This window comes from Zonotrichia leucophrys, chromosome 1A (genome assembly GCF_028769735.1).
Source record: "Zonotrichia leucophrys gambelii isolate GWCS_2022_RI chromosome 1A, RI_Zleu_2.0, whole genome shotgun sequence".
Taxonomy (NCBI): domain Eukaryota; kingdom Metazoa; phylum Chordata; class Aves; order Passeriformes; family Passerellidae; genus Zonotrichia; species Zonotrichia leucophrys.
Window position 1 is genome coordinate 36779179 of NC_088170.1, and position 17297 is coordinate 36796475.

General features: G+C 38.0%; 1 protein-coding gene and 1 long non-coding RNA gene across 10 annotated transcripts in view; one reads left to right on the plus strand and one right to left on the minus strand.

Annotated features, from left to right (window-relative positions):
- Nucleotides 1-17297, plus strand: part of ATF7IP (activating transcription factor 7 interacting protein) — an 88447-nt gene that overhangs the window by 26716 nt on the left and 44434 nt on the right. For 7 of the 9 annotated variants that reach the window (XM_064702240.1, XM_064702243.1, XM_064702248.1 and 4 more), the window contains 3 exons: nt 9004-10052; nt 14026-14112; nt 16110-16255. In XM_064702240.1, coding sequence (XP_064558310.1) covers nt 9004-10052; nt 14026-14112; nt 16110-16255 — 1282 coding nt within the window. Of the gene's footprint in view, nt 1-4075; nt 4160-9003; nt 10053-14025; nt 14113-16109; nt 16256-17297 lie in introns of all 9 variants that reach the window. The other 2 variants (XM_064702245.1, XM_064702244.1) reach the window with 1 other exon arrangement.
- Nucleotides 235-820, minus strand: LOC135457361 (uncharacterized). The gene is made up of 2 exons (XR_010442716.1): nt 760-820; nt 235-611 (listed from the first exon to the last, which is right to left on the minus strand). It is a non-coding gene; the product is annotated as an uncharacterized LOC135457361 (long non-coding RNA).

Genomic DNA, 17297 nt, shown 5'->3' on the forward strand with positions numbered 1-17297 from the left:
CAGCCAACCACAACCCCCAGAGAGAAGAAGATTCTGGAGAGTTGGGAGGAGTGGGGGGTGACTGACTGGGCCCAGGGAGGAGAGAAAGTCTGCATATAAGGGAAGGAGAGGGAGGAGAAATTATATAACCGAAAAAACTGACAACCCCAATGGCGGGAGTTGCCATGGGGACAACATAATTGGCAGGGCTAAACTGGGGGAGGGCAGAACCATTTACATTAAACATGGGAGTAATACAATAAATTTAACAACACACTACAACATACATACATAGCATCTTTTAAGATTTTGCGTTTTACGGACGTCATTTTGTATCTAAATTCTATTCTTAAAATGCCTTCTCTATTGACAGAGTTTCTTTTCTTAGTTCATCCTTCTTGCCCTTCCAAATCCCCCACTGTCTTTAGTTTCAAGTGGAGGAATGGTACAGATGTTTCTGGTGAGGTGTGATTAACAAGGGGTAACTCAGGAGCCAAGAACTTCGTGTGGGAGTCCACATCTGATAAGGATTAGGTGGCATTTGTTGCAGGTGTTGTGGATTACTCCATTGCCATCTCACCAAACCGACATGGGGTATTACAGTCAGAAAGATGGTTTCTGTTCCAGCTTGCCTAGAAACGAAAGTGAGAAAGAAGATAGTATGCAGATTATAATCGTTTGTTTTGATTTGAAAAGAGAATTACTTCAGAATTTATTGTTGTCACTCAAAAAGCCCCACGGAAACCCTGAGGGAGCTGAGTGCGCCGTGGCTGCCCGTACCGTCACGTTAGGGTGGCTGCGCGTGCCTTGGCCCCTCGCGTTGGCCGCGCCCCGCTGCGGGGCCGCTCCCAGCAGCAGCAGCAGCAGCGCGGGCTATTTTTAGCCTGTTGCCAGGCAGATTTGTTCATGCAAAACAGCTCTGCGGCAGCCAATCCCGAGCGGGTATGCAAATCTCTGGCAGTCCCCGGCATCGGGTAGAGCCGACGACAGGACAAGATGGCTGCCGAAGAGCGGCCTTGGCCTGCCTCAGACGCGGATACAAAACTCATTCTTTCATGTGTGAAACGGGGAATATCCTCCCTGCCCCGAACAGCTCCGAGTCCCCACCAGGCTTCAGTTTATGGAAGAGCTGGTTTCTTGGCGCCCTGGCAGCGTGCCCCTTCCATTCTGTGCGCGGGACAGGTCTGGTGCGGGCCAGGCGAGGTGTGCTGCCCCTGCCACAAACGGTGTCTTCCGCGGGGTAAACGCTCCCAACACCCAGCGTACCAACTGCTGGTTCAGTTCCAGTTTAAACTTGCTTTTCAAACGCAATCTTTGCAAAAAAACTTCATAAAAGGTGTTTATATGTTTGGCAAACACTTAGTGATGTTTCAATGCAGCATCGACTCTTTTGTTGCAAGTTTTGTTTTCACTTCTCCTTCTTGTGGCATTTGAGAAGTGACTCCTGGGATCACTGTCAGCATCAGGTAGCTCACCTCTGAATTCTGATGTCACTGAGGTGCCAGCTGGAAATCCAAGGTTACATCGCCACAGCTAGCTGCATATGTGATACAGGAGCTAATCTAGCCAATAGACTATTCAGGGTAAATGTCTGTTTTTTCATTACAATAGTGTTTTTCTGCATTTTGTCTAACAGAAGACAAGGGATGCAAATATGCATATGTTAGTGATACCCTGTCAAAGTTGTAGCCTGTTGCATTACTGAAAATTATACATTTAAAATTTATAAAGAATTTCCTTATGAAAGGAAAAAAATGTATTTTATAATCCCTAGAAAAGCTTAAGCATGATCAGAACATCTTGCCTTTTTTCTGAGATTGTACTTTTTCCTCAGTGTCTCATATTTTTTCATCTACATGAAAATCTACAATTCATTTAGGTTGTTCAGGTTTAAACTTTGGAATATCAGAAGTTGAGTAAGGTTTTTTTTGTTGTAGATGTGTTTTGGCAGTTGCTGACCATATCTATGGAATTATTAGGTCCTGCTCATATTCAAGGATAATGGAAAGGAAATTCAAGCTGTTTATCCTAAACCTGAGATGAAACTATAATCTGAGACAGCGCATAGTAATATTTATCAAATGTACCTTTAAATGCACAAATTCAACTTCACAGTCCATAAATATTTTTTTTAATTTAAAAAAATCCAGCTTCTTTAGAGTTTTAGCTTGTGCTAAAAAAATCTTTCTGTAAGAAAGCTGAATTTTGCTGTTACCGCTGTTTAAAACAGCAGGATTTGTTTAGTGTTTGGAGATGTCACAGCTGAATTGAAAGCTGATGTTTTGAGTTGTTGATAAAAGCTGGAATCTTTAACACATGTGAGAAGTAAGAAAACACATTATCACAGCCTTGTTGCTATTGCTGAGTTCCAGTCATGCAGTTTTATTCGATTAATAAACTAAGTAGCTGTTACAATTCAGTATACAGAAAAAGATAAAGTTTATCTTGGAGAATCAGCCTAAGCTCCGTGTGTTAAATAGCGAGTGTTTCTAAAGGACTTGGGTTGCTTGTAAAAGTTGTGTAGGAGAGACTCTCCACATGTTTTCCACTCTTCCATGTTCCAAAGAATCCAGTTATCTAAGCATAAAGTGATGAACATTTAAGAATAACTCTACAAAACCAGCAGCAGATGAAATATCTTAGCCAGGTAAATAGACCTGTGAGTCATTTTTGTCCCATGAGGAATTAATTTTTCCCACAAGGCATCAAAGCATCATGGGGGAAAAACCTCATAAGTTTGGTATGAGGAATAGATTAATGAGCCAGTGTCAGAGGGGCTATTATTCTCTGAGGTAGAGGAGACACAAGAGAAGTGCTTAAGGTACTGTGATGTCAATGTGATGAGAGCATAGTTCAGCTTAGTACATGACGGTATCACATATACAATAAACAAGACCAACCTCTTTGAAATTGTACTGCGACTTTACTCTGGTTTAAGAAGGCATTAACCATGTAGATGCCTGTTTTTCTTAGGCAGCGATGCATATGTGGCCTTAATGTTTTGCTGAATTTCAGAAGGCAATTTTTTGCAAATGTGGGGGAGATTGGCTTCTCCTCTCAAGGCAAAAATCATACTGCAGTCATGACGAAACACCAGATTTTCTGTTGGAATACTAAAGAAGGCAGCAGTACTGCATAGGATCTGAAGAAATGAAGGTTTTCCAGATGCCATACTTAAACCCAGGCTGGATCTCAACAGGTTTTTCTGATTCAGCATTCAACATGGCAGGAATTCAGTGATCACCTGACAATGCTCCCGCGCATTAAACACCTGTTCCTTATGGCGGCTGTGCACCCGCACTCGTGGGTCAGCGCTACTGTGCACCTCCAGGTCTCAGTCGGAAAGCCCTTGGCTTTTTATAGCGCCCTTTGGAAAATCCCGCTCCTTTAACGCGCGCCCCCGCGCTCGTGCCCGCGCCCGACGTCTGCCGCGTGGGGCTTGTTGCTGGGTGGAATTTCAGGCGCTCCCGTCTGATTGGCTGCCGCGCGGCCGCTCCGTTCGGCCAATGGCAGGCGGGCCTGCCGGTCCGCCCCGTCGCCGCGCGGGCTGCGGCCGGCGGGGCCCCGCGGGCGCCCTCTGGGGAGCGGCCGCGCCACTGCAGGGCTCCGCCGCAGGGGAACGTGCCTGGCTCCCCGCTCTGCGAGCCGCAGCGCTTGGGGATGTGGCGGGAGCGAATGAGCCGAAGGGGGTTTTAATTACAGCTCACCTTGTTCTGCTGTGTGTGCGCACTAGGTGAAATAGGGCAGGATGGTGACGTAATTTTTTTTCTTAGAAAATGATATATGTTTCTCCCTACTCTCAGCTAACACATAACTTCAGCCTAAAAGGGACAAAAACTGAAATTGTCTTTGGTGTGCTAGAAGAGCTATTATTTGCACATACAATAATCATGTGATTTCTGTTTTGTTTATTACATTTAAAAACAAAGGCACAGTTGTGCCTATGTGGAGCTCAGTAAGCTGGCGGTGTGCATTCCATTCAGCCAGATCAGTAGACTTGTATTATTGGTGGAAAACCAAATTATTGGTGCATTATTTGATTATGTCTTATGTAAGAATAAGTCTCAAGATTTTTTTTTTCCTTCTTTGAAAATAGTTCATAAATTTCTGACAACTTATATCAAAATTGCTATGGAGGATTTCAACTGACAACTGCTTTTTATGAACCACTACTTAAAAGGTAGGTTTTATTCACCACTTTCATTCTCTGGAAGTCTCCATCTAGAACACAATACTCATGACCATTTGCTGCTTCACTTTCTTTGATTTGACTATGCTACATTTTAAGCAGGTTTGCACATTTGAGTGCTGATGTTCATTATCAGTGAATTTTACTTCTTCATGTAGTTCTTGTGCTTTGAGAAACGTTTTATGGTTGTGGCGCATATGGCTGGTGCTGCATGCCCTCGAGGAGCCCTTTGCTGGTGCTGTTCTAGACCCATGATGTTATGCAAACCCCATTACGCACTGTTGTTCAGATTGCAGCTTCTCCCTCTCCACCCCCCCGCTCATTTTTCCATGACCTTCCCTTTGTCTGCTGCCTGTCACTAGGCAGGATTCAGGCAGCTCCATGCTGATTGGCTTCTCTTTCTGAGCAGCTCATGGGCTGCTTACCTGAGCACATGATCATAGGCTGATACATACCAGCTAATACAATCCTTTCTTGCTTTAGAACTGTGGTCTCTTTACAGAGTAAGAATAATAAAAAAATACAGAAATAGAGGGGAAAATGTAGCTGCACAAGCACGTTTTGTGCCATTTAGCAAACATTTCATCGTGAGAATTTCTAAATTTTGGAGGGAGTTGCCTAATGATGCGTTCATGTCTCACATGACTAATTACATATGACGTTAAAGCTTAAAATGAAAAAGGGAGGTTTTGTATCTAAACAAATTAACACTGTGTATGTTGGCCTGTCAAAATTGTTGACTTTAATAAAACAAAAAAATCAGCCCAAAGTCTCTGTCCTTATTTACAGCATTTAACCCTTACACAGGTAGCTGTACATGCCGGAGTCATTTTGTGCTGATGCATACAAAAGCCATTGTTTGAAATAAAAGGTGCTGCTCTGTTGGCTTGGTGCCTAGGCCGTTGGTTTCCTTTTTGTGGCTTGGTCACAGGATGAGTAAAAAAAGTAAACACCCAAGCATCAGATAAGGGAAGTGTTTAACAAACATAGCTAAACTTCATGTTGTTCACTATAAAGGGAGACTACCAAAATGCATTTATTTAGAATAATAGCAGCTTGGTGAGTTTTATTTGAAGATAAAATGACTGAATCCATGTAATTTGCTCTGTTGCTCCCTGAAAGGGTGCACTTTGCCCCTTTGAAAGACTGGAAACCAGTATTTATCAAATGGTGGCTGGCTGGCTTACACTGGTGTGACCAAGCCTGTCTGGACTGGCTACCAGTTGATTTGATTCTTTTACACTCAGCTCTCACATGAGTCTGTTCTTTGGCTGCACTGTGCTCCCTTGTGGGTATGGCTGGAAATGCTTAAAGACTGCTCTGCCCTTAGAAGATATTTTAAAACATCATTTTCGAAGATGAACCCAAAACATTGGTTTATCTCATCTATGCTTTTAATTTTGTCACAGTAGTTTTTATGGAATATTTTTTGTGCTTTAACCAAATATTCTTTGTTTTCAAAAGACACTGGGATTGAGCAGGAAAATGTGCATGAGTTACTCCCATAACCATTTAACAATGGAATTTTAAGAAGCCTTTATTTCCTACAGGTTCTTTCTAGAACTGTGTTCGTGTTTTGTTTTTAACTAGATTTTGGATAATATCCAAAGATAAAAAGTGAACAGAATTTTTAAATATATAAGCAATTCAAATTTGTTCATCCATTTTCTTTTAATAAAAAGTAAGGGTGCATCAATATAAAGGGATTCTGATGTTTGAATTTTTTTAAGACTGCTCTTCTTGGCAAATGTAAAAAGAAGTGTCTTTCATTTTCTTTGTATTTACTCTGTTTTAAAAATGTTAATGAAAAACTGCTTAGACGACTTAAGGAAATTAGAACAGCAAATATTAATTTATTTTAAGTTATATGGTTATTCAAGCGATGCACTTAAAGATTTGGTTTTAAGACATCTGTAAATGTTACATTAATCTGTTAGTGTATTTTCTGGTCATAGGAAAAGTAAGACTGTCAATTTTGTAATATATTTTGCAAACTCTGGGTAATGCCTATAAAAGAAAACACTGCAGGCTGGGAGGTTGAGCTATCCTATTGTAACTTTGATGCAGAGGCCTGTTCTTGTACTGTGCTACCGGAGGGTTCTCATTAGTGGCTCATCTATTAGGAGTTCTTGGACTTGTTCAACGTTAGCCAAGCCTGATTTCTTTTTCCAAATTTCCTTTACAAGATAAAACTCTGTAACAGCATGTGTGTTGGTTGTAGGGCTTTATATGAATGAAGGGGTTGATATCATGTGAATATGTCTGCTTTCCATTCTGAGTTCTTGGGAAGACAGATGGAATGTGCTTTCTGTACTTTCAAGTCTAAAATTCTTGCATTAAATGTATTCTCTTCTGAAGGAATATGAAGAAATTTTATTTAGTGTGTAGACAGCTCAGGAAAGGCATTAACAGCTCACCTGGAGTGCTTAAGTCATCTGATGGAAAATGGTTGTGATGAGAACCTTTTTTCAACTCAAGTAAACTGCAGTTTCAGATCAGTATTTCTGTAGGTGTTATATTTTGCTCCCACCAGTGGCAATGCAGTAGTAGACAATCCAGTTCTGAAAATCTAAGTCAGAATGGCAAAAAATCATCATCATGGTTATTATTGCAAGTTCATAAATAGACCTGATACAACTTTGTGTCAAAATTCGTTCATGTGTTCCTGAGGCATGAGTCAAACTGTTAAGTACTATCAATAACACAAATCTGAGGATTCCAAATTGTTTTGTGGAAAAGAACTCAAAAAAGGGTAAGGGAAGCTCAGTGATATGTTAAAAGGAAATATTAAAAATTGTTTTGTCCCTGTTTTTGTCAGGTTGCATTAATTGAAATAAGCTTAGAATTGTAATGTAAGGTACATCGTGATTGCGGGGTTTATAGTAGCATTCATATTGTACTTTAGAATATATATTCTTACCTTACAATGTAGAATATTGTAGTTAGGGACAAATGTTAAATAATTTTCTTCACAAAAAAAATTATTCCAAACAAACTAGGAAAGATCCAGCAAACCCAAATGATAGGAGCTAAAGCATGTGACCCATTATGAGATGCTGAAGGAGCTCAACAGCTTCAGTTTGCTGCAGAGGAGGCTACAGGGCAATCTTAGCATTGCCCAAATAAAACTTATAGATGAGGTCAGCTACAAAATGGAGTGGAGCCATTGTTATTTAGAGGCTGTGCCATCTGTGTTGTGAATTTTGCAGCTTGGTTCATAGAATTGTCAAATATCCTGAGTTGTAAGGGACCCACAGGGATTGAGTCCAGCTCCTCACCTGGCACAGGACACCACCAAGAATCATTCCAGCTGCCCAAGAGGGTTGTCCAAATGCTCTGGAGTTTGTAACTACACAAAACTGTCATTGATCAGAGTTAGTGTTGGCAGTGGTCCTGCTTTCTTTCCCCAAAAAAATTTAAAATCATTTATATCCCACCTGAATAGACAAAATGCAATCTATTTATTAATTTCTTAGCTCTGTAAATGAAGATTAATTGGGAGCTGACACAAAATGAATCATACTAAGTATTTGAAGTGCATCCTTTGCCTAATAATTCTCCTGTGTCACTGTTAAAAACATTTGTCTGTCTGGTCCTTGTGGGCAAAAAAGTCACATTGAGATAACTGTCTGATGATTTTTCTCTTTTAATTACTGTTAAAGTAATTTTTGTATGTTTTTGAGAAACTTAATAAAGCTGTATGCTTGATGGGAGTAACTTTATGGTGGTTTGTAGCTTCAGCAGACCTAAATTGGTTAGCACCAGCTGATTCAAGATCTTAGTTGTTGAGTTTCATTTAGAATATAGAAACTTTCGTAGCTGCCTTCTGCTTCTGAATGTTATCTTATGTAATCCTTTAAAACTTAAAAGGCCATTAAACAAGACCATGTGGGGGAAAAAAATATATTTTAAAAATCTCTATGGATTTGTTTTGTTTAATGGAAACAGATGAAATCAGATTTTGGTGTATTTCAACAAAATCATTATAGCTTCCTAGGTAATGCTGGATTTAACTCCTGGTTTTGATTTGATAAAATAGATTTTTCTTACACTTTTTATAAACATTTATATTTTTCTTAATACTTGTGTGGGTGGATGGAATGAATATGACTGTTGAGGGCAAACCCAGCAGTTTTCCTTGATAGAGGGAGTTTTTCTACAAGGTGCTTCTATAGCTGTAGTTTTTATGGCCTCAAATAGTCTTAGTAAAATGTTACTACAAACTGAATGAAGGTGGTCTAAAAATCCAAGTTCATTTAACCATTGTATAGAGGTGGAGGATGAAAGTCTGTTGTATTTATGCAGAAAAAAGTATCTTAATGATACATTGAGAAATTCTTTGTATATAATGAAGTTTTCTTAAAAGTGATTTGATAAAAAAATCTTGTCATTTACCTCAGTTATTAATTCTGTCTGTAAACTTATGAAATTAAATATATTTGGATGGATGGGAATATTCTTGATCCATCAGTTTCCATTTATTTTTACCTTTTGATGAGAAGAGAGGCTGCTGGCTCTTACCTTAGTATAACATCTATTTTTATTGGATTCTATGAGACAAGTGGTGTAAAATGTGTAGTTAGAATATTAGTGCATGATGTCTTAGTGTGACCTCTGTGAGCTTTGCATAAATTTGTTTGTGCAGCATACAGAGAAACTTGGATTCACTTTTTGGGAAGTCAGATGAAGTGTTGACAGGTGTTTCTTTGTTTTTGTCAGTACCGTTTCAACTGGTTTACTTTAAAATGTGCTAAATGTTACAGTCTTTCTTAGTAGCAGTGTAATATGACAATGATAAATCTTTATCTTCACAGTTCTTTCTGAATTTTTTTAAGGGCTAAGATGGATAGCACAGAGGAACCTCAGAAAAAAGTCTTTAAAGCACGAAAAACCATGAGAGTAAGTGATCGGCATCAACTTGAAGCTGTCTATAAGGTTAAAGAGGAGCTGTTGAAGACAACTGAAGTGAAACTGGTAAATGGAAAACATGAAAATGGAGACTCTGATATAAATTCCCCTTTAAGCAATACAGATTGTACAGAAGTCAAGAAAGAAATTAATGGTGTGGTTGAATTGTGTGTTAACTCTGAAGAAGGAAGAACAGCTTGTGATGAAATTAGTGAGACCAAAAGCCCTGAAGATAGGGCAGGAAACATGGCCAATGACATAGAATCCAAACCTCCAGTGCTGTCTTCAGAAAATGTTACACCTGAACAAGCTAAAGATACTGACATTGCAGTAAAATGTGAGGCTGAAAATGGAGTTGGTAGCAGTAAAGATAACTTCCATGAAGAAAATAATAAAAAAGATCATTTGGACCAAAGAAAGAATGATATCTCATTGGAAGGTGAAAGTAAACCAGTCTGTGATATTAGTGACTCTTCCGAAGAGAAGGGAGAAACAAATTATTTACCTGTTAATTCAAGTTCATCTGGTGAGGAAAAGAGGACTGAAGAAGTAACTGCTGAAGAGATTGTTGGAGAAGCAGCCATCTCTAGCAGTATGGAAGTTGACCAGGAAAAGCAAGAAGGCAGTGCAGGACCTGCAGAAACCACTGTTTCGAAGACAATAGATGAGCCAAGTGAAAGTATCTTAGACAATACGGACTCTATGGAAACAGATGACATTATTCCAATTCTGGAAAAACTAGCCCCTGCTGAAGATGATCTGAGCTGTTTTTCTAAAAGTTCTCTGCTTCCAGTGGATGACACAGTGGCAGATTTGGAAGAGAAAATAGACAATTGTTTGGGTTCACCATCCAAGCAGGAAAGCAATGAAAGCCTGCCAAAAGAGGCTTTCTTAGTACTGTCTGATGAAGACGATCCCTGTGATGAGAAGGAGGAACTTGTTGAAGGGATATTGCCAAGCAAGTCAAGTCTTCTAGGTAAGAGTTTTCTAAATTGTTCATTTCCATTCAAGTTTGGGATTTTGTTCATTTCTTAGAATGACCCACATGGTCAGGTTTCTAAATCAAAGAGGCAATCTTACCCACCAATAATGTTATGGAGTCTTAGTTTTTAAGGCTGGTATTTGAGGCACAGGAAAAAGACTTTGCAGTGAAAAATGGTCATCTTCCAGATTTGGAAGATGACCATTTGATTTTGATTTTTTTTGTTTATTTGTTTTGGATTTTGATGTTAGGGTTTGTTTGTTGTTTTCTTGTTGGTTTGCTTTGGGTTTTTTTCATACTCTCTAAATTTGGGTGCCAACTTGGATGAGGTAGTGGGTGGAAAAAGAGGAAAGATGAGTAATTGTCAGAGAGGGAACAGAGGGATTTGGGGGAAGAGGAACTGCATTCATTTACTGCTTTCATAGGGAAGAAAGTATTTCAGCTTTCTTTAGCATGCAAATAGATGATAAGGAAAACATGCATATAATCAAGATGTGCCTCATCTTCTCTTTTAACTTTTTTCCCCCACTGAAAGACAGTATTGGAAAAGTTTCATGAAAAATGCATGTCATATATTGTTTTTATATTATATAGCTTTTATTCATTTAACTCAGTGGTTTTTATCTAAGTTTTCTTTGATGACTATGGCAGCTGATTGATGCTTTTAGATGTTAAGTGTGGAATCTCTTCATATAGTTAGCAGAACATTTTTATAAGTTAAACTCAATGGATGTCCTTTGTAGTATACTGTTTAATACAGTTTTGTAAGCTTTTTTCTTTTTGACAATGGGCAGTCATTGTTGTACTATTGCACTATTGAAAATAAAACAGATGAATAATTTACAAGTAAGTTGACAGTGTTCTTTTATATGTAATTAAGAGAGATGTTTCAGATTATCTTGAAGATGGAATTATTTTTTTGGTTTTTTTTCATTGCCCTCTTCTCCCCCCCCCCCACCTCACCCATCTATAGCTTTTATTTATATGCTTATTTAGGCATTAGCTGTTGTCAGTGAGATTGAAAAAGTGATACCATTGTTCTGTGCTGAAAGTCTTCCAGAAACTATTGGAGGTGGGGGAAGGAAGGTTGTGTGTAGTTGTGTCAAAATCGTAGGGTTATGAGTTTATTTTATGAAATAAATGGTACAAATAAATTGGTTATCTTTGCTCTCACTGCAGTTTGAGTTCTCTCATTGAAGCTATTAAGTTTACTTTTTTCATCTTTCCAAATGAGAAAACACTCTGAGATCACAGAAGAATTTGCTATGGAGCAAAAAGACTGAAGTGAATATTAAATACTGTGCTACAGTTTGCAGAAGCTTAAAATTAATGTATCCAGCAATAGATTTTTAGGATTCTAAATTCTGGTGACAAGACAAATTCTTTTGACTAGTTGTTTTCTTTATTGACTAATAACAGCTTATGACTCTTACAGTTGGGTGGCTGTAAACTGAGACGGTTCATGAAATCAGAATTGGTCACTGTGATGTTCTGCCTTAACCAGCAACAAAGATAATAGCAGAGAGGTTGCATAGGCAGGAAACAGTTGTATGAGAAAACAGATAGTTACCTTATAAAGAGTAACTTTTGGAAATAGTCTGGGAAAATTAAAACTGTGGAGACTGTATGGAAATCATTTCAAGATGCTATATTGGAGAAACAGGTGCAAACTGCTCAGTTCAGAAGCAGGATTTCAACAAGTCCAGATAAAAGCCAACATGGCTAAACAACAATGAAAAAATGGTACTTGAAGGCTTTATTCAAATGTACCGATTAATGGAATGTCTTTCCCAAGTGGAATTAGTAACTATAATAGCTAAGTTGTCACAGATGTTTTTAATGTAAGATCATACATCAGAAAGCCTTGGGAGCTTTTTGTGTAAGCAAACAAGCATGTGACAAGGAAGCCCTGATGTGAATTATCTTGGATATCCAAACACAAGTGATTTCTTATCAAGAAATTTTGGTAATGAAACAGTAAAATGGAAAGTCCTTGTGGAGGAAATAATCAGCTGAAGAATAAAAAACAAATTCAGAGTTGCAGAGACTAGTTCCAGAGACTGTACTGTATGACAGAATTAATAAATAGCCTAAAATGAATGGTAATTTGTGATGTCACAGTTCGCTGATTTGAAGAACTGGAGAATAATTTTACAATGCTGATTGACTGAGAAACAAACGTGGCAGGTGAAATTCATAGTGATTATCTACAAAGTGGTGCACATGAGTACAAAACTCATAACTTCATCAGTAGGTTGAACTGACTTGCCACTCAGTAAAAATATTTCAGTGTTATAGTAGGTGCTTTTGACAAAACCTTGATAAAATGGCAGTTGAAATCAAGTGAAGAATGATTGGAATCAACTAGGAAACAGGAAAACTTTACTATGATACATCAAGCTCATAGGAGGCTGACAAGGTTGCATTCATTGCATCTGCTCGTGTAGCATCAAGATGATGAGATCACAGCTTAGCAGTGGAAACTAAGCTGATAGCCAGCTGTGAAATCTTCTCCTTAACTAGAGAGTTCTTCGTGTTGAAACCACTTGTAGTTAAATGACAGATTTGTTCATAGTAATGCAAGTTAGTAAGGAAAGGGCTTTCTCAGCCCTGAAATTACTTGTCCTCTATATAGAGGGGTTTTTTTTGGGGGGGGGAATATACATATATATACATATATACACACATATATATATTTTTATATATAGACATTCTAGGTATGTGTATCTTTCCATGGAATATTTGTGTTTTTCAGCTGAATATTAAAATCTCTGAGTTGTGGGAAAAGTTGTCTTAAACTTAGCAATTCTCCTTTAGATTCATAGGTAAATGAGTTCTATTTTATTCATAGCAATTTAATACATGAAGTTTATTTCTAAGTCTTAAGAAACAGGTGGCATAGACATTATACTAATTTATTACCTTAAATGTAAATCATATTTGTATTGAAGAAGTTGTATTATGAATATTATTTTTACATTTATAGGAAAAACTAAAATCCCGTAGTGCCAGGTTATTGGATTTTGACTCCTCCTTTTTCTGATTTATTGGGTAACTTGTTTTAAGTCATTTAAATGTTCATAATAGAAGGAGACTTATGGCATACCTTTGCAATCAGAACTTTCCTTAGAAAAGCTGGTAAACTCTCCTGTAATAACAAAATTAATATGGGAAAATGAAGTGTAGAGATCAAGATGTGCATAAGAGTTCTTACTTGCTCTCTTATATTCTGGATAGATTTTACTGTAATCTTAAAAGCAATAGAAACACATAATGGAAGCTTGTTTCATTCACATTTCTACAAAACATGTAGCGGAAGCTCATGGTGCATATAATAGTATTTTTCAGGAAATGCTACCATTTTTTATCTTTGTATGTTTGGTGGTTTCCAGTTTTTCTTCTTTTAAGCATTTCCTAAACTAAATATTTTTAAATGGCTAGTCCTAAGTTGTGATACTTTGTATTAGCAAGAAACTTCAAATTAAAATTCATATCTGTTTACCTAAATCTAGGCCTTTCCTACCATTAAGATTATGCTCGCAGTTGCCAATTGTGAATACAGAGAGATATTAGTATTTTAGTATTTTGTTACTGAAATTTTTATGCTTTGTCCCTAAGTGGGAAAGTAAGTTAAAATAAATTGTTGAGAACTTCAGCTGCATTATATATCATTATATTTCAGAAGTAACTGCATGTTTCCCTCATAATTACCGTTACGTAATTCTGGTTAAAATGTTAAGCAAATTTAAGTGAGTCTTAATGTGTTGCATGATAGTTCAAATTTTTGTTTTGAGGGTATTCCCTTATTTTTTTTATATCTGCATTCCCTCTTTGTCATGATTATTTCTCTTGCCTTCCCTCACGTGTTCTTTTTTTCATATGTTTTTTACATTCATTAGTCAAAATAGGACTGTTACAAGACTTTTGTAGATCTGAGAAAGTGTGGGTTTTTTTCTTTTGTTTGTAGAAGAGGTGGAGGGGGAGAGAAAAAAGGAATGTGAAGATAAAGAAGAAGAAGAGGCTCACAAAGAAGAGGAGATACAAATAGAGAAAAGTATGTAATGTAAAACCATTGTGTTTCACTGTGTTGTATGTTTTAAAAGCACAGAATCATTAGGTTTGGAAGGGACTTTTGATGATTATCTAGTCCAATGCCCCTGTTAAAAGCCAGGTCAATTAGAAAGCAGTTTGCCCAGAATTATGTCCTGACAGGTTTTAAGTATTTCCACAGGCTAAGATTCCACAAATTTCCTGTTTTTTGGTCCCAGTGTTTGATCACACTCACAGTAAAAAAGTTTTTAAATGTTTGAGTGGAAATTCTGGTATTTCAGTTTACATCCATTGCTCTTGTGCTGTCACTGCTACTCACTAAGAGTCTTGCTCTGGTTATTCTCCACCTGCCAGGTAATTCACACACATGATAAAATCTCCCCCAGTGACCTTCTCCAATTGAACAATTCCAGCTCTTGATGAATGCTTCTATCTCAAGAACATCTTGGTGACTCTACACTGCACTCTCTCCAGTATGCTCACATTTTTTTTTTGTATTTAGAAACCCAGAACTGGACAAAAGACTCAAGGGTCAGGCTCACATTTCCTGGTTAGAGGGGAACCTCTAACCTCCCTCAACCTGCTGTCAGTACTCATTCTCAGGCAGCCAAGAATGTTGTTGGCCTTCTTTGCCAACAGGGCACGTTGCTGGCCCATGATCATCTTCATGTACATGGAGACCACCAGGGCCTTTTCTGAAAAGGGGTTTTCCAGCCAGTGAATTCCCAACCTGTGCTAATGCATGGTTTTATTGCTATCCAAGCATAGCACTTGGGCATCTCCTTCTCTTAAACTTCACGAGGTTCTTGCTTGCCCACTTCTCCAGTTTGTCAGTGTGACTGAGTGGCAGCATAACTACTTAGGAGTGTAGAAATCACTCCTTCCAGTTTTCTATCACCTGCAAGTGGCTGCAGATAATCATCTTACCCCATTATCTAGGTCATGAATAAAAAAGGTGGTGTTGGTACCAATGGCATCTGCTAGTGTGCATTACTGAGCTCCAGCTGGACTATGTGCCAATAATCATGGCTCCTGGAGCCCAACAGATGAGCCAGTACAATTATCTAGGCCATACATCAAGAATTTAAGGATGGTTTGGGTGTCAGAAGCATTATTAAAGATGCTCTCCTCTCATCCACCAAGCTAGGGGGTCTCACTGTAGAAGGCTATCAGGCCGATGGTGCCTGATTTCCCCTTTGATAAATCCATTCAATTCCCCATCATCTCCTTCTTGATAGACCTTGAGATGATTTCTATCTAGATGTACTTGTGTTCCATCATATTCCCAAGGATTGAAGTAAAGCTAATTATCCTGTAGTTCCCTGGGTCCTTAGCAGATGTCCCTCTTGTCTTCAAGAACCTTCTGGACACAGTGCCAGGAGCTGGAGGAGTGACTAAGGTCTCTTGGGTTCTTTTGTGCTTCATCATTAAAAAGTCCTTTTTAATAACAATCTAGTTCTGTTTTGAGCCTGTTCTTTTGTTAGTTTTTTACTTTCCATCTTAACCAAGAAGTGAAAAAAAAAAGTTTGAATGGTTTTTCAGTCACGTGTTTGAGGTACAAGTTAAAACTTCATGGCAAGTAAATACAGTTAATTGCTGGCATAGTTAAATGAGATGTCGTTTTATTTGGATTCCTTTTTCAGAAGAAGGTTTTCTTTTGCTTCTCAGAAGCCATGTTTCATTACAGGATGGTGCTGATAGGAGCAGGATGAACTGCAGGGAGGCTCTGGAGAGAGGACTGGTGGTAGTAGAACCATTTTGCATTTGGGGCAGTGACTGGGTGAATCACAAAGCAGAACTCACTGACAGGGCAGTAATGTACAGATACCAGAAGGACTGATTTTGTACTTTGATGTCATCAAGCTTGTTTTTCCAAAGGCATTCCTACTGGTTTACCATGAAAAAGCTTAAACTGAGAACAACTTCATGGTAATTATGGCGTTCTGAAGATACCTGTTTTTTCACATGTTCCTCATGAGCAGTTTTATCTAATTGTTCCAGATGAAGCATCAAAGAGAAAGCGTTCCAAATCTGAGGACATGGACAATGTTCGTTCTAAACATCCTCGGTACATGAGAGAAGATTATGAAGCAGAACTCCAAGTCAAAATTACTGCCAGAAAGGATGTTGACCTAAAATTACAAAAGGTAAAATAGAGGTGCAGAGCAAAGAACATAAGCACATGCCTGTCACTTGTGTTACCGTCTTTGAATTAGCAGTCCTTCTGCACACATTCTGTGTCCCCAAACATTTTCTCTTTTTTGTGGTTGAACATTGGATGTAATTCAAATAACAATAGTGCTTAATTCATATAAAGTTCTACATAGCCCTCCTTTTAAGAAGAGACCAAATACCATTTGAAGACTATGCTGCAGGAGTTATATTTGAAATGTATAAAATACTTGAAGTCTCAAGTGACTCTAGGTGGAAAACATTAGTAAAGGATGGATCTCACCATGATGATTTATATGTGCTGCACTTTATTCTGTGTGTAGCTTTTAAAAAAAGGCAGTCTCCAAAGAAGACTGTAATCTACCTGGCATTTTGCAGATTGTTGTGGAGCTGTTAACAGCCTGATTGCACTATTGCTAGATAAGGAACCTATGGTCATGAAGAAAAGAAAATTGTGCTGTTCTTCTGTTAGTTCCTTAGCTAGCATGTGTTGTAACTTCATTAATTTAGGAGGGCAAAAACTGAACCACATTAGTGGCTTATTTATTCTTATTTCCTGTGAAAACTTTTTGCAGTGCAGTAGGTATAGATGGGAGAACATTAAATAATAACTTCTGTCAGGTAAACTTTGTGAAAACCAGTCTTCCTACGTTTTTAGCTTCTGCAAGAAAGGCAACACTGAATTTTTGCTGGGAGAAAATATATCTCAGAAAAAAGTTTTTGTTGAATGTCTTAAGTTTCTGTTCTTTGAATGCCCCATAAGTTTCTGTTCTTTGAATGTCCCTCTCAAAAACAGAAAAGTAAGAAGAACAAATAACTTGTGTAAGCACAAGTTAATTGCACTTTAAAAGAATACCTTCTGTTGTTAAGGTTCTTTTTATATATAGTAATATTTTATACCCTTATTATACTGCAAGAAAATTAATTTGTTGAATTAATGGAAAACCATTTGTATTTCCCAAAATGATGTCAAAACTTAGCTGTGCAACCACACGCTTATTGCTGACTGTAGATTTA